Source organism: Entelurus aequoreus, linkage group LG05 (genome assembly GCF_033978785.1).
Source record: "Entelurus aequoreus isolate RoL-2023_Sb linkage group LG05, RoL_Eaeq_v1.1, whole genome shotgun sequence".
Taxonomy (NCBI): Eukaryota; Metazoa; Chordata; class Actinopteri; order Syngnathiformes; family Syngnathidae; genus Entelurus; species Entelurus aequoreus.
This window is the reverse complement of record NC_084735.1, coordinates 5,910,645-5,936,755: the sequence shown is the minus strand read 5'-3', so window position 1 is coordinate 5,936,755 and position 26,111 is coordinate 5,910,645. Positions and strand designations below refer to the sequence as shown.

Genomic DNA, 26,111 nt, shown 5'->3' with positions numbered 1-26,111 from the left:
TGCTAACTGTTTACATGCTAATGGTAGCCAATCTCACACGCTAACAGTTAGCATAGATCAAGTTCGAAGTAATGTGAAATTGAGGTGTTCCCCTGCAAAGTTGGCTAAAAAATTATTGTGCTACAAGGCTAACGTTGAAATGCTAACAGTTAGCATGTGTCAAGTGCCAAGTCTCATGGCTAAAAGAAAGTTAGCATGCTAACAGTTAGCATGTGTCAGGTTCAAAGTTATGTGAAATTGAGGTGTTCGGCTGCAAAAAACGACAAAACAGTTAGCGTGCGAGAAGGCTAACGTTAGCATGCTAACAGTTAGCATATGTCAAGTTCGAAGTTGTATGAAATTGAGGTGTTCGCCTGCAAAGTTGGCTAACAAAATGATCGTGCTAGAAGGCTAACGTTAGCATGCGTCACGTACCAAGTCATATAACTCTGAGGTGTTTGGCTTAACAAGTAACGGTAATGTTAGCATTCTAACATAAGGATGCTAACAGTTAGCATGTTGCAAGTACCAAGACGTGGTTGGCTATAAAAGTTAGCACGTAATGTTAGAATTCTAACATGTTAATGTTAGCATGGATCAAGTACCAAGTTATGAGTTTGAGGTGTTTACCAGCAAAATTGGCAAAAAAAAGAAGTTAGCATGCTTATGTTATTATGCTAACCATTGGTATGTGTCAAGTACCAAGTTATATAACTTAGATGTTTGGCTGTAAAATTGGCTAAAACAGTTAGCCTGCTAGAATGCCAATGTTAGCATGCTCATGAGTCAAGTGCCATGTCACATGCCTATGAGGTGTTCGGCAGTAAAACTGGCTTAAAAAGTTAGCATGCTAATGTTAGCATTCTGACAGGTTAACATTAGAATGCTAACAGTTTGACTGTGTCAAGTGCCAAGTTATATAACTTAGGGGTTTGCCTGCTAAATTGGCTAAAAAAGATAGCTTGCTAAAATGCTAATGTTAGCATGCTAACAGCATGTGTCAAGTGCCTCTGAGGCATACGACATATTAGCTCAAACTGTTAGCATGCTAACAGTTTGAATGTGTCAAGTACCAAGTTGTTTGGATGTAAAATTGGCTAAAAAAATTAGCATGCTGGAAGCACAAAGTCATATGCCTCGGAGGTTCTCGGCTGTAAAATTGGCCCCCAAAAAAAGTTAGCATGCTAATGTCAGCATTTTAACATGTTAACATTAGCATGCTAACAGTTTGAATGTGTCAAGTACCAAGTTATATAACTTTCAGGCTGTAAAATTGGTTGGAAAAAGTTAGCATTTTAATGTTAGCATTTTAGCATGCTAACAGTTAGCATGTGTCAAGCACCAAGTCATATGCCTCTGAGGTGCTCGGTTGTTAAAATTGGATGAAAAAAGTTAGCATGTTAATGTTAGCATTTTAGCATGCTAACAGTTAGCATGTGTCAAGCACCAAGACATATGCCTCTGAGGTGCTCGGTTGTTAAAATTGGGTGAAAAAAGTTAGCATGTTAATGTTATAATCCTAACATGTTAACGTTAGCATGCTAACAGTTTGAATGTGTCAAGTACCAAGTTATATAACGCTTTGGTGTTTGAGTGTAAAATTGGCTAAGCTAGTTAGCATGCGAGAATGCTAATGTTAGCATGCTAACAGTTAGCATGTGTCAAGCACCAAGTCATGTGCCTCTGAGGTGCTCCGCTGTAAAATTGGATAAATAAAGTTAGCATGTTGATATTAGCATTAGCATGTCAAGTTAGCATGCTAATGTAAGTTGAGGATACTTAGTCTGGTCAACATTATTGTAGTCTTACTATTTTCACCTCATTTAGACATTTTTATGCTGGAAAATGCGCCATTTAGGGCAAAGTGGCGTACATTAGCACGCATTGATTGACCTAGCATGTTTGGACACCCCGGGTCTGGAACAGGAACCCCTGGTCTGGAACAGGAACCAGTGGTCTGGAACAGGAACCAGTGGTCTGGTACAGGAACCAGTGGTCTGGAACAGGAACCAGTGGTCTGGTACAGGAACCAGTGGTCTGGAACAGGAACCCCTGGTCTGGAACAGGAACCAGTGGTCTGGAACAGGAACCAGTGGGCTGGAACAGGAACCAGTGGTCTGGAACAGGAACCAGTGGTCAGCAGAAGAGGAGTCATGTTGAAAGACTTCAGGTTCCCTCCGACAGGAAACACCTTCTCACACCAAGTGGATTTCCTCCTCCCATTCCACAGGCGACTGGTCCTCCTCCGACTGGAGCACCAGGTCCAAGTCTCTTTCCGAGGCCGGTGGCGAGGGCGTGAGACCGTCCTCGTGTTGCGGCGACGTTCCCGCCACACACCCGTCGCCCGCCGCCGCCTCGTCCTCCCGCGTGGCCCGGCGGGGCGTTCCGCTGTCCAACTCCAGGGTGCTGGGTCTGCTGGGACAGGAGTCCTCCGGGGGCTGCCGGGCCAGGGCGGCGCTGCTTGAGGCCAGGCTCTCGGTGAGTGTGTCCGGGGAGGAGTCTGTTTCGGTGGTGGGCGGCGAAGGGATGAGTGCCAGGCTCTGGGGGTTGTTCTGGGGGGTGATGTTGTGGTTGAACCAGGCCATGATGTTGTCCAGCAGCTGGGCGCTGGCGGTGGGGTCCAGGGGCTCCAGACTCTCAGGGTCACTGGGGGTGAAGGGGCCCCCCGGTGGGATGACCGGAGAGAGCAGCAGCAGCTCTGACTCCGACTCCGGAGAAGGGAGGCACAAGCGGGCAGGGGGGTTCAGGTCTGCCTTTGGACGCTGGTCCGCTTCTTCCTGTTTGTTTTGGGCAGTGTGCTCGGCCTCGGGCGGACGCGTGCTCGTGTGGCAGTGACTCTGAGGGGAGGCCTCGCCGGGAGGATATTCTCCATGGCCTAGGTCAGCACCGTGGGCGTGGCCGCCGGGGTGGTAAAGCGCGGCACCGAGTGTCTTAAGGCTGTCTCCCAGTTTCAGCAGCTCGGCGCTGAGCGGGGGAGGCGGAGGGGGCAGGGGGAGGCAGGTGGACGGCGGCAGGGGCTGGGAGGCGGAGTCTGTCCTGTTGGGGGGGCGCGGGGGAAAGGAAGGGCCTCTGGCTCTGTCGCTGTTGAGGGAGTGCAGGTTGACGTCGTCCGGGTCCTTTCGCTCAAGCTCCGCCCTCCCGCCCGGGCCCCGCTCCCACCGTGCCTCCTGCAGGGACAGCTGGATGGCCAGCAGGATGTTGGGGTCGTCGTCCTCCAGGGAGCCCAGCGCTCTCCGGCGGCCCTCGCTCCTCTCCGCACCATCTGCCGGGCGGACGCGGACAGAGTCAGGTGTGGTCAGGTGGGTGTCAGTCAGGTGTTCTTACCTGTGCTGCCGTCGCTGCGCCTGCTGCTCTCTGGCGTGTTGCTGCTGCTCCGCAGGTGGTGGTGCACGTTCAGCACGTCGCCCCGGCGCCGCGCCCGGTGCCGTCGACGGTACTGAATGTCAGCCAAGTCCTGTACGGGACGCACAAGTTGTTCACGCACTTCACCTAAACACAACGATGGTGGAAGAAAACACCTGTGATGATCTCTCTCGTGGGTCTCCTGGTCCCGGTCCCGGTCCCGGTCCCGGCACCGAGTGGCGGCTCCCCGCCTGAAATGATTGCAAGATGGTGAGAGCCAGCAGCTCAGCAGGACGTACCCAAGCAGCGGCAGGAGGCAGGAAATCTCACCACTGGCAGATCCTCACTAAATTAACTGCTAATAGATGACTAATAATGTGTAATAATGCATCATATTGCATAATAATGAGTAATAAGTAATAATACGTAATGTGTAATAATGTGTAATAATGCGTAATAATATGCAATAATGCATAATATTGCATAATAATGAGTAATAAGTAATAATACGTCATGTGTAATAATGTGTAATAATGTGTAATAATGTGTAATAATGTATAATAATCTGTAATAATACGTAATAATGCATAATAATGTGTAATAATGAGTAATAATGCATAATAATGTGTAATAATGCATAATAATGTGTAATAATGTGTAATAATGCATAACAATGTGTAATAATACGTAATAATGTGTAATAATGCATAATAATGTGTAATAATGCATAATAATGTGTAATAAGTAATAATGAGTAATAATGCATAATAATGCATAACAATGTGTAATAATACGTAATAATGTGTAATAATGCATAATAATGTGTAATAATGCATAATAATGTGTAACAGTGTGTAATAATGTGTAATAATGTGTAATAATGCGTAATAATGATTAATAATGTGTAATAATGTGTAATAATGTGTAATAATGCGTAATAATGCATAATAATGTGTAATAATACGTAATAATGTGTAATAATGCATAATAATGTGTAATAATGCATAATAATGTGTAATAAGTAACAATGAGTAATAATGCATAATAGTGTAATAATGCATAATAATGTATAATAATACGTAATAATGTGTAATAATGCATAATGTGTAATAATGCATAATAATGTGTAATAATGCATAATAATGAGTAATAATGCATAACAATGTGTAATAATGCATAATAATGTGCAGTAATGCATAATAATGAGTAATAATGCATAATAATGAGTAATAATTAATAATGTGTAATAATACGTAATAATGCATAATAATGAGTAATAATGTGTAATAATGCATAATAATGAGTAATAATGTGTAATAAGTAATAATGAGTAACAATGTGTAATAATACGTAATAACGCATAATAATGAGTAATAATGCATAATAATGAGTAATATTGTGTAATAAGTAATAATGTGTAATAATGAGTAATAATGCATGATAATGAGTAATAATGCATAATAATGAGTAATAATGTGTAATAAGTAATAATCTGTAATAATGCATAATAATGTGTAATAATGCATAATAATGTGTAATAATGCGTAATAATGCATAATAATGTGTAATAATGTGTAATAATGCATAATAATGTGTAGTGATGCATAATAATGAGTAATAATGTGTAATAAGTAATAATCTGTAATAATGCATAATAATGTGTAATAATGAGTAATAATGTGTAATAATGCATAATAATGTGTAATAATGCGTAATAATGCATAATAATGTGTAATAATGCATAATAATGTGTAATAATGCGTAATAATGCATAATAATGTGTAATAATGTGTAATAATGTGTAATAATGCATAATAATGTGTAGTGATGCATAATAATGAGTAATAATGTGTAATAAGTAATAATCTGTAATAATGCATAATAATGTGTAATAATGCATAATAATGTGTAATAATGCGTAATAATGCATAATAATGTGTAATAATGCATAATAATGTCTAATAATGCATAATAATGTGTAATAATGCATAATAATGTGTAATAAGTAATAATGAGTAATAATGCATAATAGTGTAATAATGCATAATAGTGTAATAATGCATAATAATGTGTAATAATACGTAATAATGTGTAATAATGCATAATGTGTAATAATGCATAATAATGTGTAATAATGCATAATAATGAGTAATAATGCATAATAATGTGTAATAATGCATAATAATGTGTAGTAATGCATAATAATGAGTAATAATGCATAATAATGAGTAATAATTAATAATGTGTAATAATACGTAATAATGCATAATAATGAGTAATAATGTGTAATAATGCATAATAATGAGTAATAATGTGTAATAAGTAATAATGAGTAACAATGTGTAATAATACGTAATAACGCATAATAATGAGTAATAATGCATAATAATGAGTAATATTGTGTAATAAGTAATAATGTGTAATAATGAGTAATAATACATAATAATGAGTAATAATGCATAATAATGAGTAATAATGTGTAATAAGTAATAATCTGTAATAATGCATAATAGTGTGTAATAATGAGTAATAATGTGTAATAATGCATAATAATGTGTAATAATGCGTAATAATGCATAATAATGTGTAATAATGCATAATAATGTGTAATAATGCATAATGTGTAATAATGTGTAATAATGCATAATGTGTAATAATGCATAATAATGTGTAATAATGAGTAATAATGTGTAATAATGAGTAATAATGTGTAATAATGCATAATAATGTGTAATAATGAGTAATAATGTGTATTAATGCATAATAATGTGTAATAATGAGTAATAATGTGTAATAATGAGTAATAATGTGTAATAATGCATAATAATGTGTAATAATGAGTAATAATGTGTATTAATGCATAATAATGTGTAATAATGAGTAATAATGTGTAATAATACGTAATAACGCATAATAATGAGTAATAATGCATAATAATGAGTAATGTGTAATAAGTAATAATGTGTAATAATGAGTAATAATGCATAATAATGAGTAATGTGTAATAAGTAATAATGTGAAATAATGTGTAATAATGAGTAATAATGTGTAATAATGTATAATAATGTGTAATTTGGCGTAATGATGTGTAATAAATAAATAAACATCAGCCTAACTGGAACCAGGAAGTACTTTTATGAAGTATTCACATAGTTCAAGTATTTGTCTCCTGCTCATTAAAAAGATCAATAATTCTCTATATGGACCGATACACAACACTGATACTGTGATCCCGTTATCAGCCATATCGCCCACCCCCGATTGATACCATGGATATTTATGTCGCTACATTCACCTGCACCATCAGAGTACTTATACTACAATACTTATCATATAGATACACTCACCTGTACTATCAGAGTACTTGTATGGGTGTAATGTAGTACTGACTTGTACTATCAGAGTACTTGTATGGGTGTAATGTAGTACTGACTTGTACTATCAGAGTACTTGTAATGTAGTACTGACTTATACTATCAGAGTACTTGTAATGTAGTACTGACTTGTACTATCAGAGTACTAGTATGGGTGTAATGTAGTACTGACTTGTACTATCAGAGTACTTGTATGGGTGTAATGTAGTACTGACTTGTACTATCAGAGTACTTGTAATGTAGTACTGACTTGTACTATCAGAGTACTTGTAATGTAGTACTGACTTGTAGTATCAGAGTACTTGTAATGTAGTACTGACTTGTAGTATCAGAGTACTTGTAATGTAGTACTTCAGTTGTACCTCGGGGGAAGTGAAGTTCAAGTACTCCCAGTCCCAGGATCCTCCAGGATAACTGCAAGCAACAAGAGCGGTGACACACTTCCTGGTGCCACACTTCCTGGTGCCACACTTCCTGTCCTTACCTCCTGCGGGGCATCTCAGGTGAGTCATTAGGTGCCACACCGCGGGCGACGGAGGCCAGGAACTCCTGCCTCTTCTGCTGGACCAGGCGGGCGGCGCTGACCATCTTGTGGCACGGCGTCCTCAGGTAGGAGCGGTTGACCTTCTGCGCCAGGTCCTCCACCACCATCTCCAGGTCCGTCTGCCGGCACACACACCTTCAGGGTGGGCGGGGCCCAGGTGCAAGGTGCGCCATACCTGCATGAGTTCAAAGATCTCCTTCTGGGTGCTGCCCTGCTGCAGGAAGAAGCCGTACGGGTAGGAACACTTCAGCACCCGCCGAGTCTTCAGCAGCTCACTCACACCGTCCTCCATGAAGCGCGTGTCGGGTGTGGCACCCTCACCTGGACACACACCACACTGCTTGTATCGCACATCATATCACACACAGCTAAACACTCTGCTTGTATCGCACATGATATCACACACAGGTAAACACTCTGCTTGTATCGCACATCCTATCACACACAGGTAAACACTGTGCAGAACTGCTTGTATCACACATGATATCACACACAGGTAAACACTCTGCTTGTATCGCACATGATATCACACATCCGATCACACACAGGTAAACACTGTGCAGAACTGCTTGTATCACACATGATATCACACACAGGTAAACACTCTGCTTGTATCGCACATGATATCACACACAAGTAAACACTGTGCAGGACTGCTTGTATCACACATGATATTACACACAAGTAAACACGCTGCAGGACTGGTTGTATCGCACAGGATATCACACACAAGTAAACACGCTGCAGGACTGGTTGTATCGCAAATTATATCACACACAAGTAAACACGCTGCAGGACTGGTTGTATCGCACATGATATCACACACAGGTAAACACTCTGCTTGTATCACACATCCTATCACACACAGGTAAACACTGTGCAGAACTGCTTGTATCACACATGATATCACACACAGATAAACCCTCTGCTTGTATTGCACATGATATCACACACAAGTAAACACTGTGCAGGACTGCTTGTATCACACATGATATCACACACAAGTAAACACTGTGCAGGACTGCTTGTATCACACATGATATCACACACAAGTAAACACGCTGAAGGACTGGTTGTATCGCACATTATATCACACACTAGTAAACATGCTGCAGGACTGCTTGTATCACACATGATATCACACACAAGTAAACACTGCAGGACTGCTTGTATCACACATGATATCACACACAAGTAAACACTGTGCAGGCCTGCTTGTATCGCACATGATATCACACGCAAGTAAACACGCTGCAGGACTGCTTGTATCATACATGATATCACACACAAGTAAACACGCTGAAGGACTGCTTGTATCACACATGATATCACACACAAGTAAACACGCTGAAGGACTGGTTGTATCGCACATTATATCACACACAAGTAAACACGCTGCAGGACTGGTTGTATCGCACATGATATCACACACAAGTAAACACGCTGAAGGACTGGTTGTATCGCACATTATATCACACACGAGTAAACATGCTGCAGGACTGGTTGTATCACACATGATATCACACACAAGTAAACACTGCAGGACTGCTTGTATCACACATGATATCACACACAAGTAAACACTGTGCAGGCCTGCTTGTATTGCACATGATATCACACACAAGTAAACACTCGGCAGGACTGCTTGTATCACACACGATATCACACACAAGTAAACACTCTGCAGGACTGCTTGTATCATGCATGATATCACACACAAGTAAACACGCTGCAGGACTGCTTGTATCACACATGATATCACACACAAGTAAACACTCTGCAGGACTGCTTGTATCGCACATGATATCACACTGCAGTAAAGAAGGTGATATCAGGTAACTCACGGCTGATGAAAGCTCTGCTCAGCTGCTCCATCTTCTCTTTTGCTGTCTTCAGCAGTTTTTGCTCCAGCTGAGAAGACATGTGGACACAAGTAAAGGGACACATACAGGAAGTGAGAAGACATGTGGACAAAAGTAAAGGGAGACATACAGGAAGTGAGAAGACATGTGGACAAAAGTAAAGGGACACATACAGGAAGTGAGAAGACATGTGGACACAAGTAAAGGGACACATACAGGAAGTGAGAAGACATGTGGACAAAAGTAAAGGGACACATACAGGAAGTGAGAAGACGTGGACAAAAGTAAAGGGACACATACAGGAAGTGAGAAGACATGTGGACAAAAGTAAAGGGACACATACAGGAAGTGAGAAGACATGTGGACAAAAGTAAAGGGACACATACAGGAAGTGAGAAGACATGTGGACAAAAGTAAAGGGACACATACAGGAAGTGAGAAGACATGCGGACCAAAGTAAAGGGACACATACAGGAAGTGAGAAGACATGTGGACAAAAGTAAAGGGACACATACAGGAAGTGAGAAGACATGTGGACAAAAGTAAAGGGACACATACAGGAAGTGAGAAGACATGTGGACCAAAGTAAAGGGACACATACAGGAAGTGAGAAGACATGTGGACCAAAGTAAAGGGACACATACAGGAAGTGAGAAGACATGTGGACCAAAGTAAAGGGACACATACAGGAAGTGAGAAGTCCAGTAAATACAGCATGTTTCTATGGTTACGGCCCAGGACTTGTTCAGACCTGCTTGGTCACCTACTCTCCCACTTCCTGTTTGAGCTTGAGGACTTCCCACTCTGCTGGTTGCTTGCCTGATGTTGTCTGAGCCTTGCTCCTCTCTCTTTTGAAACCCACCAAGGGTAAGGCTCGTAAAACTCCACTGTGTAGGGGGGGGGGGTAAGCAAGATGGTGTTCCTGTGTTCTCTTATGTATGGTCATCAACAGAAGGATGTTGTTCTGGCCCGAGGACTTCAAAGTGGAGAGAACCAAGGATCTGCCCAATTTCCAGACGAACTCTTTTTGAACTATTTTATGACCTCTTCTTTTGAACTGTTCGGTAACCAAAGGCAACGCTGTTTACGACCCACTTCCCTTTGGAATTTGGACTCAGTGTTTGAACCTGACAGTTATACTGAAAAAGAAAGAAAGACGAGAGCCACCTTGTAACTGTGCTCGTGGTTCTTGAATCTGGTGTAGTAGTGCATGAAGCGATCCAACTCCTGGAAGCTCTTGTGCTTCTTCTCCGCCTGTGGACCAAGGGACACCCTGATGTTGCAGCCAGGTGTGAGAAGGCGTGTGGGTCTACCTCCACAGTCATCTCCTTGGACTGCTCCTCCAGCTGCTGGATGACCTCGTAGCGAGTGCAGCGGTAGTAGCCTCCCGTGGATGAGCTGTGCTTCTTCCACTCCTCCAGACAGATCCAGCAGAAGTCGTACTTGCACTGCAAAGAGACGGCTCGGCGGTTAAAAAAAAAAAAAAAAAAAAAAAGGCTTCGCTACACATCTTGAAGTGCAGTACCTTGGCACACTGCATGTGGTTGCAGCCCTCGTTCTTCTGGATGGGGGACTTGCAGTTGGCACACGGCTTGGAGTTGGTCAGCAGCCACAGACAGTTGGCCGCGTCCTCGTAGGCCTCGCCCACACCTGCCACTGTGGGCGGGGCCACACACATCTCAACGCTGCTCTTACCTGTCGCTAATTCAACTTACATTCCTCCGGCTTCATCTCCGTGACCTTCTGGAGCCACTTCCTCCACATGTGACAGTCACATGGCTCGTGGGCCTCGCCAAGACACTCCCTGCACGCACATAACAACCACTTAGCTACTTTATTAGCACATAGCATGACAACAACTTAGCTACTTTATTAGCACATAGCATGAAAACAACTTAGCTACTTTATTAGCACATAGCATGGAAACCACTTAGCTACTTTATTAGCACATAGCATGAAAACCACTTAGCTACTTTATTAGCACATAGCATGGAAACCACTTAGCTACTTTATTAGCACATAGCATGAAAACAACTTAGCTACTTTATTAGCACATAGCATGACAACAACTTAGCTACTTTATTAGCACATAGCATGAAAGCAACTTAGCTACTTTATTAGCACATAGCATGAAAACAACTTAGCTACTTTATTAGCACATAGCATGACAACAACTTAGCTACTTTATTAGCACATAGCATGACAACAACTTAGCTACTTTATTAGCACATAGCATGACAACAACTTAGCTACTTTATTAGCACATAGCATGAAAACAACTTAGCTACTTTATTAGCACATAGCATGACAACAACTTAGCTACTTTATTAGCACATAGCATGAAAACAACTTAGCTACTTTATTAGCATATAGCATGAAAACAACTTAGCTACGTTATTAGCCCGTAGCATGAAAACAACTTAGCTACTTTATTAGCACATAGCATGAAAACAACTTAGCTACTTTATTAGCACACAGCACGAAAACAACTTAGCTACTTTATTAGCACATAGCATGAAAACAACTTAGCTACTTTATTAGCGCATAGCATGGAAACCACTTAGCTACTTTATTAGCACATAGCATGAAAACAACTTAGCTACTTTATTAGCACATAGCATGAAAACAACTTAGCTACTTTATTAGCACATAGCATGACAACAACTTAGCTACTTTATTAGCACATAGCATGACAACAACTTAGCTACTTTATTAGCACATAGCATGAAAACAACTTAGCTACTTTATTAGCACATAACATGAAAACAACTTAGCTACTTTATTAGCACATAGCATGAAAACAACTTAGCTACTTTATTAGCACATAGCATGAAAACAACTTAGCTACTTTATTAGCACGTAGCATGAAAACAACTTAGCTACTTTATTAGCACATAGCATGACAACAACTTAGCTACTTTATTAGCACATAGCATGAAAACCACTTAGCTACTTTATTGGCACATAGCATGACAACAACTTAGCTACTTTATTAACACACACATAACAACTTAGCTACTTTATTAGCACATAGCATGAAAACAACTTAGCTACTTTATTAGCACATAGCATGACAACAACTTAGCTACTTTATTAGCCCATAGCATGACAACAACTTAGCTACTTTATTAGCACATAGCATGACAACAACTTAGCTACTTTATTAGCGCATAGCATGAAAACAACTTAGCTACTTTATTAGCACATAGCATGAAAACAACTTAGCTACTTTATTAGCACATAGCATGAAAACAACTTAGCTACTTTATTAGCACATAGCATGGAAACCACTTAGCTACTTTATTAGCACATAGCATGGAAACCACTTAGCTACTTTATTAGCACATAGCATGGAAACCACTTAGCTACTTTATTAGCACATAGCATGACAACAACTTAGCTACTTTATTAGCACATAACATGACAACAACTTAGCTACTTTATTAGCACATAGCATGGAAACCACTTAGCTACTTTATTAGCACATAGCATGAAAACAACTTAGCTACTTTATTAGCGCATAACATGAAAACAACTTAGCTACTTTATTAGCACATAGCATGGAAACAACTTAGCTACTTTACTAGCAGATAGCATGAAAACAACTTAGCTACTTTATTAGCACATAGCATGAAAACAACTTAGCTACTTTATTAGCACGTAGCATGAAAACAACTTAGCTACTTTATTAGCCCATAGCATGAAAACAACCTAGCTAATTTACTAGCAGATAGCATGAAAACAACTTAGCTACTTTACTAGCAGATAGCATGAAAAGCATTTAGCTACTTTATTAGCACATATCATGAAAACAACTTAGATAATTTATTAGCACACAGCACGAAAACAACTTAGCTTATTTATTAGCACACAGCATGAAAACAACTTAGCTAATTTATTAGCACATAATAAAATCAAAATAAAGATTGATCACAGAGCGTGCGAGTGTCGTGAGCATGGCCCTTGAGCAAGGCACTGTGTGCATGATGAGTGTGTGGTGTGGTACCAGCAGAAGAGGTGACCCTTGCCACAGTCCACAGCGGGGGAGGGCAGCAGTGGGAAGCTGTGGGCGTCACTTTCTCCCGGGCCAGGTCTGCTGAGTCTGACCGCCCTCTCACAGCGTGCTGCAGGACACCAGCGGATGGCAGGGTTGTTCTCCACAAAGGCCTGCAGCAAGGAGACACATCACTCAATACACTTCCACTTCAGTCCTGTAGGGGCAGTCATCCATCACAGCAAGTGTTTGTCTCTACAGGAACACCATCTAGTGGATCTTTATGCTCATTACATCAGTGCTGATACATTGACACACATCAGGGTTATTCATGTGACATCAAGTGATTATAATAATTAACTATGATAATTAACTATAATAATAACTGATAACAAGATGGCGCCCCCATGGCTGACGTCTTTGCTTCGTCCTCCCGACAAAAACAAAGTTTTTTATTCGTTATACTCCTAATTTAAGACCTCAGCCTTCCCGGTAAGGTCTATTCAGGTGTGCTGGAGAGGAGGCTACGCCGGATAGTCCAACCTCGGATTCAGGAGGAACAGTGTGGTTTTGGTCCTGGTGGTGGAACTGTGGACCAGCTCTATACTCTGGGCAGGGTCCCAACCAGTCTACATGTGTTTTGTGGACTTGGAGAAGGCATTGGACCGTGTCCCTCGGGAAGTCCTGTGGGGAGTGTTCAGAGAGTATGGGGTATCGGACTGTCTGATTGTGGCGGTCCGCTCCCTGTATGATCAGTGTCAGAGCTTGGTCCGCATTGCCGGCAGTAAGTCGGACACGTTTCCAGTGAGGGTTGGACTCTTCCAAGGCTGCCCTTTGTCACCCATTCTGTTCATAACTTTTATGGACAACATTTCTAGGTGCAGTCAAAGCGTTGAGGGGATCTGGTTTGGTGGCTGCAGGATTAGGTCTCTGCTTTTTGCAGATGATGTGGTCCTGATGCCTTCATCTGGCCAGGATCTTCAGCTCTCGCTGGATTGGTTCGCAGCCGAGTGTGAAGCGACTGGGATGAGAATCCGCACCTCCAAGTCCGAGTCCATGGTTCTCGCCCATGAAAGGGTGGAGTGCCATCTCCGGGTTGGGGAGGAGACCCTGCCCCAAGTGGAGGAGTTTAAGTACCTCGAAGTCTTGTTCACAAGAGAGGGAAGAGTGGATCATGAGATCGACAGGCGAATCGGTGCGGCGTCTTCAGTAATGCGGACGCTGTATCGATCCTTTGTGGTGAAGAAGGAGCTTAGCCAGAAGGCAAAGCTCTCAATTTACCGGTCGATCTATGTTCCCATCCTCACTTATGGTCATGAGCTTTGGGTTATGACCGAAAGGACAAGATCACGGGTACAAGCGCCCAAATGAGTTTCCTCCGCCGAGATAGGGTGAGAAGATCTGTCATCCGGGAGGAGCTCAAAGTAAAGCCGCTACTCTCGAGAGGAGCCAGATGAGGTGGCTCGGGCATCTAGTCAGGATGCCACCCGAACGCCTCCCTAGGGAGGTGGTTAGGGCACGTCCGACCGGTAAGAGGCCACGGGGAAGACCCAGGACACGTTGGGAAGACTATCTCTCCCGGCTGGCCTGGGAACGCCTCAGGATCCCCCGGGAGGAGCTGGACGAAGCGGCTTAAGCTGCTGCCCCCGCGACCCGACCTCGGATAAGCGGAAGAAGATGGATGGATGGATGGATAGTCCGAGATGCACTTCTGGACAGGGGAAAAGCTCACTTATAGTCTGACGGACTTCAACTTTCTGCTAGGACGAGACCCTGCTAACCACAGCCAGACCAAAACAACAACAAGGCGGAGAGGCAAGAGAGCGGGGCTACATGCTAGACTAAAGAGGCAAGAGAGCGGGGCTACATGCTAGACTAAAGAGGCAAGAGAGCGGGGCTACATGCTAGACTAAAGAGGCAAGAGAGCGGGGCTACATGCTAGACTAAAGAGGCAAGAGAGCGGGGCTACATGCTAGACTAAAGAGGCAAGAGAGAGGGGCTACATGCTAGACTAAAGAGGCTAGAGAGGGGGGCTACATGCTAGACTAAAGAGGCAAGAGAGCGGGGCTACATGCTAGACTAAAGAGGCAAGAGAGGGGCTACATGCTAGACTAAAGAGGCAAGACAGTGGGGCTACATGCTAGACTAAAGAGGCAAGAGAGGGGCTACATGCTAGACTAAAGAGGCAAGAGAGCGGGGCTACATGCTAGACTAAAGAGGCAAGAGAGCGGGGCTACATGCTAGACTAAAGAGGCAAGAGAGCAGGGCTACATGCTAGACTAAAGACGCAAGAGAGGGGCTACATGCTAGACTAAAGAGGCAAGAGAGCGGGGCTACATGCTAGACTAAAGAGGCAAGAGAGCGGGGCTACATGCTAGACTAAAGAGACAAGAGAGCGGGGCTACATGCTAGACTAAAGAGGCAAGAGAGGGGCTACATGCTAGACTAAAGAGGCAAGACAGTGGGGCTACATGCTAGACTAAAGAGGCAAGAGAGGGGCTACATGCTAGACTAAAGAGGCAAGAGAGCGGGGCTACATGCTAGACTAAAGAGGCAAGAGAGCGGGGCTACATGCTAGACTAAAGAGGCAAGAGAGTGGGGCTACATGCTAGACTAAAGGCTAGAGCTACACCACCTAGCCTGCTGCTAGCTAACGTGCGCTCGCTGGACAACAAGCTGGATGAGCTGAGAAGCAGGATTACATCCCAGCGTGAACTGAGAGAATGCTGTGATCTTATTTTCAGGGAAACCTGGCTTCAAAACAGCATCCTAGACTCTGCCATCCAGCAAGCAACGTACTCGGTCTACGGACAATGGCTTCAAGAAAGGCGTCTGTGTTTACGTGAGTAACATCTGGTGCTGGGACGTACAGGTGAGTAACAGCTGGCGCTGGGACGTACAGGTGCTTGAAAGACACTGCTAGGACTACTTTGAGTTTTTGATGGTGAAATGCAGAGGGAGTTCAGTGTTTATAGTGTCTGTTTACATCCCGTCACGGGTGGACTGCACAACAGCCCCGGGGCTGCTGCATGACGTCATCAGGAAACAACAGACCGCACACCCCGATGCTGCGTTCACGATAGCTGGGGATTTTAACCACCGCAACCTGAAGAGTGTCCTCCTGAAATACCATCAGTATGTGAACTTTCCTACGAGGGGAGAAAACCACTCTGGACCAGGTGTACTTCAATGTGAGGGAAGCCTACAAGGCTGTACCCAGACCGCACTTTGGATTATCTGATCACATCTCAGCTTTTCTATATCCAGCGTACAGACAGCGCCTCAAGCAAGCCCAACCAGTCAGTAAAACTGTTCAAGTGTGGAATGACTGCTTCAGGACTGCGTTGGCAGTACAGACTGGGACATACTCAAAACTGCTGCTCAGAGGGATGACGGTACTGTGGACATAGAGGAATATGCTTCCAGTGTACTGTAACTGGCTACATCAGCACATGTGTGGAAAACATTGTTCCCACAAAACAATACAAGATATACCCAAACCAAAAACCCTGGACTAACTGTGATGTTCGGTCCAAGCTACATGCCCGCTCCACTGCATTTGTCTCAGGCCACGCTACAAGAAGGCCAGATATGACCTGCGTAAATCCATCAGCGAGGCCAATGGACAATACAGACTAAAGCTGGAGGGATTCTACTCCACCACAGATTCCCGGCGCATGTGGCAAGGCCTGCAACACATCACAGACTACAAGCAGGGGAGCAGGGGGGTCACAAACAGCTAACTCTCACTGCCAGATGAGCTGAATGAGTTCTACGCCCGCTTTGAGGTCCTCAACACCAACCAGCAGACAGGGGTTTTGACCACGTAGCACACGCAGGACCCACCACTCAATGTGACAACAGCAGAGGTACGTACAGTTCTGAGGAGAACAAACCCACGGAAGGCAGCCGGCCCAGACAACATCCGGCCGGCCCGTCAGGGTCTGTTCATCAGAGCTGGCTGACATATACAACTTGTCACTAGCACAAGCCGTTGTGCCCACTTGCTTCAAGACCACCGCCATCGTGCCCCTGCCAAAGAAAAACACTGTGACCTGTCTGAATGACTATCGCCCCGTTGCACTCACCCCAATAGTGATGAAGTGCTTCGAGAGGATAGTCATGTCACACATCCAGGAGACCATCCCAGACACACTGGGACCTCTACAGTTTGCCTACCGGCAGAACCGGTCCACTGAGGATGCAGTCAACACCGTCATCCACACCACCCTCACCCACTTGGAGGGCAAGGACACCTATGCCAGGCTATTATTCATCGACTACAGCTCTGCTTTTAACATGGTCATCCCACACAAACTCTCTGTGACCGGTTGCTGAACTTTCTCACAAACCGGCTCCAGTCAGTCAGAGACAACCAGACATCAGGCACAAAGGTTCTAAGCACAAGGACCCCCCAACCAGACATCAGGCACAAAGGTTGTAAGCACAAGGACCCCCCCAAGGCTGTGTGCTGAGCCCCCTGTTGTACACCCTCTTCACACACGACTGTGTGGCCTCCCAGAACAACACCAGTATCATCAAGTTTGCAGATGATACTACGGTCGTCGGACTGATCACCGGGGGAGCTGAGGCAGCGTACAGAAGGGAGCTAGCGGAACTGGTGGCCTGGGGTCAGGATAATAATCTCTCCTTGAACACAGACAAGACCAAGGAGATGATTATTGACCCACGGAGAAGGAGTGCACAGTACACACCTCTGTACAATGGGGAGACAGAGGGGAGACCCAACATTCTCTGCAACTTCTATAGAAGTACGCTTGAGAGTGTCCTTACCAGCTCAATCACGGTCTGGTATGGAAACTGCACTGCTAAGGACAGGAAGGCACTCCAGCCAGTCATTAGAACTGCTCAGGAGCAGCCTACAGGACTTGTACTCTACCAGGGCCACTACATCATTAACTGTCTGTTTAACTGTGCATATGACAATAAACTATGATAATTGACTATGATAATTAAGTAGGATAATTAACTATGCTAATGAAGTAAGATATATCCACCTTGATGTCAAACTGCAGGTAGCGCTGGTCCATCTCCCTGGACACCACACTCTCGATGACGTGCACAGGCACCAGCTGGTAACACTCGTAGGCGGGGCAGAAGATGTTGTGGGCGTCGCCCTCTTGAATCTTCACATTTAGGAACCTGGGGCGGATACACAACTTTTAAACTCTACAAACTCAATGCCACCACTTCATTTAACCTTGACCACCACGTCAATGACCGTGACCCACCACTCTAATTACCGTGACCCTCCACCTTCTTTAAAGTAGCCCACCACTAAAATTAGTGTTTTACACATTTTATGTGGGTTGTGCTATATTATTTATGTGACCCACCACCTAATTTATGTAACCCACCACCTAATTTGTCGCCCACCACCTAATTTATGTGGCCCACCACCTAATTTATGTGGCCCACCTAATTTATGTGACCCACCACCTAATTTGTGGCCCACCACCTAATTTATGTGACCCACCACCTAATTTATGTGGCCCACACCTAATTTATGTGGCCCACCACCTAATTTATGTGGCCCACCACCTAATGGAAGTGACCCACCACCTAATTTATGTGACCCACCACCTAATTTATGTGGCCCACCACCTAATGTATGTGACCCACCACCTAATTTAAGTGGCCCACCTAATTTATGTGGCCCATCACCTAATTTATGTGACCCACCACCACCTAATTTATGTGACCCACCACCTAATTTATGTGGCCCACCACCTAATTTATGTGACCCACCACCTAATTTGTGGCCCACCACATAATTTATGTGGCCCACCACCTAATTTATGTGGCCCACCTAATTTATGTGACCCACCACCTAATTTGTGGCCCACCACCTAATTTATGTGACCCACCACCTAATTTATGTGGCCCACACCTAATTTATGTGACCCACCACCTAATTTGTGTGACCCACCACCTAATTTGTGTGGCCCACCACCTAATTTGTGTGGCCCACCACCTAATTTAAGTGGCCCACCACCTAATTTGTGTGGTCCACCACCTAATTTATGTGGCCCACCACCTAATTTGTGACCCACCACCTAATTTATGTGGCCCACCACCTAATTTATGTGGCCCACCACCTAATTTATGTGGCCCACCACATAATTTATGTGACCCACCACCTAATTTATGTGGCCCACCACCTAATGTATGTGGCCCACCACCTAATGTATGTGGCCCACCACCTAATGTATGTGGCCCACCACCTAATTTATGTGACCCACCACCTAATTTATGTGACCCACCACCTAATTTATGTGACCCACCACTTAATTTATGGAGTTACAAAAAATAAAATATTTTTTAGAGCGTGAAATGTTTAATTGGCTGTAGGAGAAAAGAATTGAGAAGCACTGGCATAAGAGAAGTTTTCTTCATTTTTCCCAAGCTCTGAAAGTGACCTCTCCTTACCCTTCCCAGCAGGCCCGGCAGAAGTCGTGGCCACAGGACATGTCCACGGGGTCCTGGAAGACGGAGATGGAGGACAGGCAGATGCCACACTGCCAACAGAGCGGACATTAGGATCATGTGACACACTGCCAACAGAGCGGACATTAGGATCATGTGACACACGTCCAACATGGCGACTCTCACCGTGGCCAGGCCGTCCTCCCCCGGCGTCAGGCAGCTGTCCGTGGGCGATGTGAAGGTGAGCGTGAGGGGTGAGCGGGGGGTCCTGGGGGTGCGGGGCGAGGGCAGGGTGTCCCAGGCGTTGTAGCCGCTGGGGGGCGGGGTGGGCATGGTGACCCCCGAGCGCTGGCAGCAGCCCTCTGCGTCAGACATCCAGGCTTCCAGAAGCTTCTCTCTGTCCCAGTCTGAAAGGAACCTTTACATTTCAGCTGCGCAACAACAGGAGGACCTTTACCTAGGCCTGGACCATAGCACAGTTTATCTAGGCCTGGACCATAGCACAGTTTATCTAGGCCTGGACCATAGCACAGTTTATCTAGGCCTGGACCATAGCACAGTTTATCTAGGCCTGGACCATAGCACAGTTTATCTAGGCCTGGACCATAGCACAGTTTTTACTAGGCCCATAGCACAGTGTCCTGGACCGTATGTGGACCTACAAACTATTGTTTTGATACAATAATAATAATAGTAGAATACTATAAACTGTATTAATAATAGTAAAGGTAAATACTATGAACTGTCTCAATAATAGTAGTAGAAGTAAATACTATAAAGTGTATTAATAATAATAGTAAAAGTAAATACTACAAACTGTCTTAATAACAATAGTAGAAGGCAATACTATAAACTATATTAATAACAATAGTAAAAGTAAATACTACAAACTATTAATAATAATAGTAAAAGTAAATACTACAAACTGTATTAATAATAATAGTATAAGTAATACTGACTTACTGCCTTCATCGGCTCACAGTTAGTAGCAAACATGGCACGTGAGTGCCTCTTGATCACTGAGTGACTGCCATCTACTGGTCACTGCTGTTCTGGTAATTACTTTAAAAAAGTAATTCATTATACTTGTTTCTTTACCAAAAAAAGTAATTACATTACTAATGGATTTACCCTTTAATAAATGTAATTAATTACTCGGAAAGTAATTTATACATTACTTAAAAAAACTTCAAATATCTGGCCGATGCATTTGAGAGATGTTTAATAAAAGAGCGCTGTACTTTTAAAAGGCGGGGCCTGTTGCCTAGCGACGTGTGACGTCATGGAGGGTTTCAACAGAGCTGTGTGTGTTAGCGTTAGCAGTTAGCAGTTAGCAGCGGCCAGCTCTTTGGAATCTTTTCAGGAGATTGAATATCATCTTGTCAACAAACGGGGTATTGTTTGGATTGTTGTTCGTCACAGTGCCTCTTCCTGTTTGATATCACCCCATTTTGCTGCGCGGCTGTAATTAGATGACTGGTAACCATGACAACGCATGCATCCACGCTGGCTGACTTATGGAATATGGGCCCCGCCTACCTTTACCACGTACCGTGCGCTCGGAGCAAGGCCTCGGCCGTGAAGAGGGGCGCCTGCAGCATGTCGGCCGTCTCCACGATGAGCATGTCCTTCAGCCTGCGGAGGTCCTGGACCTTCAGACCCTCGTAGGGCTGCGGGGGCGAGAGGAAGGTCATGAGGACCAAAAAACTCCCGGGGACGCGCTTCCTGCCCGCGCACCTCTTTGTGCGGCGGCAGCTTGGCCGGGCCGCGTGCGTCGGAGTGCGGCGCCGGCGAGGCGGAGAAAACCATCTGCGACTCCAGGCTGAGGGCCAGCTCGGTGTGGCGATGGCGCTCGGCGTGGTCGCACGGCGTCAGCTTGTCGTCGTCCTCCGTGAAGAGGTCGGCGTCGCTCTGGATGAGCAGCTGCAGGAGAGCAGAAGGTCGGACGCGCCCGCTGGATGGCGACTAGGAGGGCGCTCACCTCCACGCAGCTCTTCATGCCGGAAGCGGCGGCGTAGTGCAGGCAGGTGCTGTGGCGGTTGTCGGTGGCGTTGACGTTGGCCTTCTCGTACCGGCCGCCCTCCAGCCGCGCCCCCGTCCAGCTCAGGATCATCTAGTGGGGAGTCCACAGACGTCAGCCCCGCCTCCCGCCGCACCTCCCCCTCTCGCACGCCTACCTGCAGGCCGTCCGCACGCCGCTGCTCGTCCCTCTGGGGGCGGGCCAGTCGCGGGGACAGCGCCCCCTCAGGCAGCAGGAGGATGAGCGGGCCCTGGCACAGCACGTGCAGGCACGTCTCGTTGTGCACGTTACGCTTGTTGGGGTTCCCCTCTTTGCTGAACAAGAAGCACCTGGGGGAGGACCACCAGCATGGAGATGAAGAGGACCAGGATGGAGGTGAAGAGGACCAGGATGGTGAGGAAGAGGACCAGGATGGTGAGGAAGAGGACCAGGATGGTGAGGAAGAGGACCAGGATGGAGATGGAGAAGAGGATGAAGATAATAATCAGCAGTCAGATGCATCATAATAAAATGGAGAGAAGAAGTCCAGCAAGTTATTCTGCTTATTATCCTGGACATTATTGACATGACACACACACACAGACCCAAGCACACACACACACAGACAGACCCAAGCACACACACACACACACACACATACACACACACACACACACACACACACACACACAAACACACACACACACACACAGACAGACCCAAGCACACACACACACACACACACACACACACACACACACACATACACACACACACACACACACACACACAGACAGACCCAAGCACACACACACACACACACACACAAACACACACACACACACACAGACAGACCCAAGCACACACACACACACACACACACATACACACACACACACACACACAGACAGACCCAAGCACACACACACACACACACACACAGACCCACACAAACACACACAAACACACACACACACACACACACACAGACAGACCCAAGCACACACACACACACACACACACACACACACACAGACCCACACAAACACACACAAACACACACACACACACACACACACACACACACACAGACAGACCCAAGCACACACACACACACACACACACACACACACTCACACACACACACACACACACACACAGACAGACCCAAGCACACACACACACACACACACACACACACACACACACACACACACACACACACACACACACACACACACACACACACAGACAGACCCAAGCACACACACACACACACACACACACACACACAGACCCACACAAACACACACAAACCTGTTTATGTTAACGACTTGTGTCAACGACCTGTTTATATCAACGACCTGTTTATGTTAACGATTTATGTCAACGACTTGTTTATGTCAACAACCTGTTTATGTCAACGACCTGTTAATGTCAATGACCTGTTTATGTCAACGTCTTGTTTGCCAACGACTTGTGTCAACGACCTGTTTATATCAACGACCTGTTTATGTTAACGATTTATGTCAATGACTTGTTTATGTCAACGACTTGTTTATGTCAACAACCTGTTTATGTCAACGACCTGTTAATGTCAATGACCTGTTTATGTCAACGTCTTGTTTGCCAACGACTTGTGTCAACGACCTGTTTATATCAACGACCTGTTTATGTCAACGACGTGTTTATGTCAACGACCCGTTTATGTCAATGACCCATTTATATCAACTTGTTTATGTCGACAACTTGTTTATGTCAACAAACCATTTATGTCAACAAACCATTTATGTCGCGTTAATGTCAACGACCCATTTATGTCAACGACCTGTTTATGTCAATGACCTGTTTATGTCAACGACCTGTTTATGTCAATGACCTGTTTATGTCAACGACCTGTTTATGTCAATGACCTGTTTATGTCAACGACTTGTTTGCCAACGACCTGTTTATGTCAACGACTTGTTTATGTCAACAATTTATGTCAACGACGTGTTTATGTCAACGACCCGTTTATGTCAATGACCCATTTATATCAACTTGTTTATGTTGACAACTTGTTTATGTCAACAAACCATTTATGTCAACAAACCATTTACGTCGCATTAATGTCAACGACCCATTTATGTCAACGACCTGTTTATGTCAACGACCTGTTTATGTCAACGACTTGTTTGCCAACGACTTGTTTGCCAACGACTTGTGCCAACGACCTGTTTATGTCAACGACTTGTTTATGTCAACGATTTATGTCAAAGACCTGTTTATGTCAACGACCTGTTTATGTCAACGACCCGTTTATATCAATGACCCATTTATATCAACTTGTTTATGTCGACAACTTGTTTATGTCAACAAACCATTTACGTCCCGTTAATGTCAACGACCCATTTATGTCAATGACCTGTTTATGTCAACGACCTGTTTACGTCAACGAATCGTTCATGTCAACGACTTGTTTGTAAACGACCTGTTTATGTCAACACCTTGTTTATGTCAATGACCTGTTTGTGTCAACGACTTGTTTGTCAACGACTTGTGTCAACGACCTGTTTATATCAACGACCTGTTTATGTTAACGACTTGTGTCAACGAACTGTTTATGTCAACGACCTGTTTATATCAACGACCTGTTTATGTTAACGATTTATGTCAATGACTTGTTTATGTCAACGACCTGTTTATGTAAACGATTTATGTCAATGACTTGTTTATGTCAACGACCTGTTTATGTTAACGATTTATGTCAACGACTTGTTTATGTCAACGACTTGTTTATGTCAACAACCTGTTTATGTCAACGACCTGTTAATGTCAACGACCTGTTTATGTCAACGACTTGTTTATGTCAACAACCTGTTTATGTCAACAACTTGTTGAACTATGGTTTATGTTTATCTCCTGGTCCTTCCTTTTTATAAGTCACAAAAGTATCACTAATTATCGATATGGAGCGATATCGTGATACAGTTTTCAGCAATGTCACCCAGCCCTAGTTGGTACCTATACCAGTGCCATGCCTACCAGTAACATGCCTACCAGTAACATGCCTACCAGTGCCATGCCTACCAGTAGCATGCCTACCAGTAGCATGCCTACCAGTAACATGCCTACCAGTAACATGCCTACCAGTGCCATGCCTACCAGTGCCATGTCTACCAGTAGCATGCCTACCAGTAGCATGCCTACCTGTAACATGCCTACCAGTGCCATGCCTACCAGTGCCATGCCTACCAGTAACATGCCTACCAGTGCCATGCCTACCAGTGCCATGTCTACCAGTAGCATGCCTACCAGTAGCATGCCTACCTGTAACATGCCTACCAGTGCCATGCCTACCAGTGCCATGCCTACCAGTAACATGCCTACCAGTGCCATGCCTACCAGTGCCATGTCTACCAGTAGCATGCCTAACAGTAGCATTCCTACCTGTAACATGCCTACCAGTGCCATGCCTACCAGTGCCATGCCTACCAGTAACATGCCTACCAGTAACATGCCTACCAGTGCCATGCCTACCAGTGCCATGCCTACCAGTAACATGCCTACCAGTGCCATGCCTACCAGTGCCATGCCTACCAGTAGCATGCCTACCAGTAGCAGCACATATATAAATGAGTACAGTCCTGCCCTGTCTACTTCTGGCCAAAACCAGACAGGTGCTCTCTCACCTGAGCAGACGCGTCATGGCGTGGCGACACACGTAGTGCAGCGGCGTGTTGTGCTGGTACTGCTCGCCGTACGAGGCGTTGGGGTCCAGGCCGTCCCTGAACTGGGGGTTGCCCTCGTACAGCTGCCAGGCCAGCGCCTCGTCTCCGCCCATCAGCGCCTTGCGGAACTTGCTGGCCGTGTTCCCCATGGCCGACTCCAGCCGATGTCCTCGCTCCTCCTCGCTGGCTCGGCCGGAGACTTAGAGCCACATGGTTGCACCTTCCGGTCCTGTAGGTCAGAGAGAGATAAGGGAGTTAGAGATTGATTGGTTGGCCAAGGAAGACCAGAAGCAGAGACAAACAGATCAGTGCCACCATCCATCAGCTGGAGATCTTATCTTAGCAGACATAGGGAGGAGAATATGGCAAAGATCATCCTAAAGAAGACAGCTAATGACACCATTGATGGATGACAAGCACCGTCAATAGCATCCACCCGTGCGTATCTACCACAATGTAGTGAGCCGACCTCCGCCAAGGTCTAACTATTCTGAAAAACCCTTTGAAACCTGTCCATGCGTTCCTGCAGGTGGCAGTGATGCACCATCTACAGGACTTTTTCATGCAGCGCCATCTGTCGGACTTGAAGGATCACTAATCCAACACCTCAGATTCTGGACTACAAGTCTCCAACTGCAGACTTTGACTGCTGGACTGGACTTGCAGACAGTTGGACTTTTCTACTTCACCTTTTTTAACAGGTCGTCATGTCTCCTCCATGGTCTTCATCTTCTCCCCTCTGAAAAACTAAACAATGCTATTGTGCTTGTTGGAGACAGACACCCGTCGGTTGGAGACAGACAGACACCAGTCGTTTGGGGACGGACAGACACCTGTCGGTTGGAGACGGACCGACACCT

General features: G+C 44.8%; 1 protein-coding gene across 1 annotated transcript; it reads right to left on the bottom strand.

The window, feature by feature from the left end:
- On the bottom strand, positions 1–25,475 carry LOC133650063 (ankyrin repeat and IBR domain-containing protein 1-like). The gene is made up of 21 exons (XM_062046859.1): positions 25,213–25,475; positions 21,720–21,891; positions 21,524–21,655; positions 21,280–21,465; positions 21,095–21,212; positions 19,729–19,949; positions 19,546–19,634; positions 18,114–18,258; positions 13,108–13,268; positions 10,817–10,905; positions 10,627–10,757; positions 10,415–10,549; positions 10,269–10,355; positions 9,084–9,150; positions 7,415–7,560; positions 7,180–7,358; positions 7,058–7,109; positions 3,498–3,572; positions 3,304–3,433; positions 2,179–3,241; positions 1–2,096 (listed from the first exon to the last, which is right to left on the bottom strand). The coding sequence occupies exons 1-21, from the start codon at positions 25,398–25,400 to the stop codon at positions 1,799–1,801; spliced, it is 3,864 nt and encodes a 1,287-aa protein (XP_061902843.1). The 5' UTR covers positions 25,401–25,475; the 3' UTR covers positions 1–1,798.
- Positions 25,476–26,111: the final 636 nt, after the last annotated feature.

Bases quoted from the DNA above. Each gene is read 5' to 3' on its own strand.
- LOC133650063 (XM_062046859.1), bottom strand. From the start codon at position 25,400: ATGGGGAACACGGCCAGCAAGTTCCGCAAGGCGCTGATGGGCGGAGAC. The intron at 10,906-13,107 runs GTACCACACCAC...ATGTGCGTGCAG, and splicing joins AAGGGTCACCTCTTCTGCTG to GGAGTGTCTTGGCGAGGCCC. The intron at 7,359-7,414 runs GTATGGCGCACC...GTGTGCCGGCAG, and splicing joins AGATCTTTGAACTCATGCAG to ACGGACCTGGAGATGGTGGT.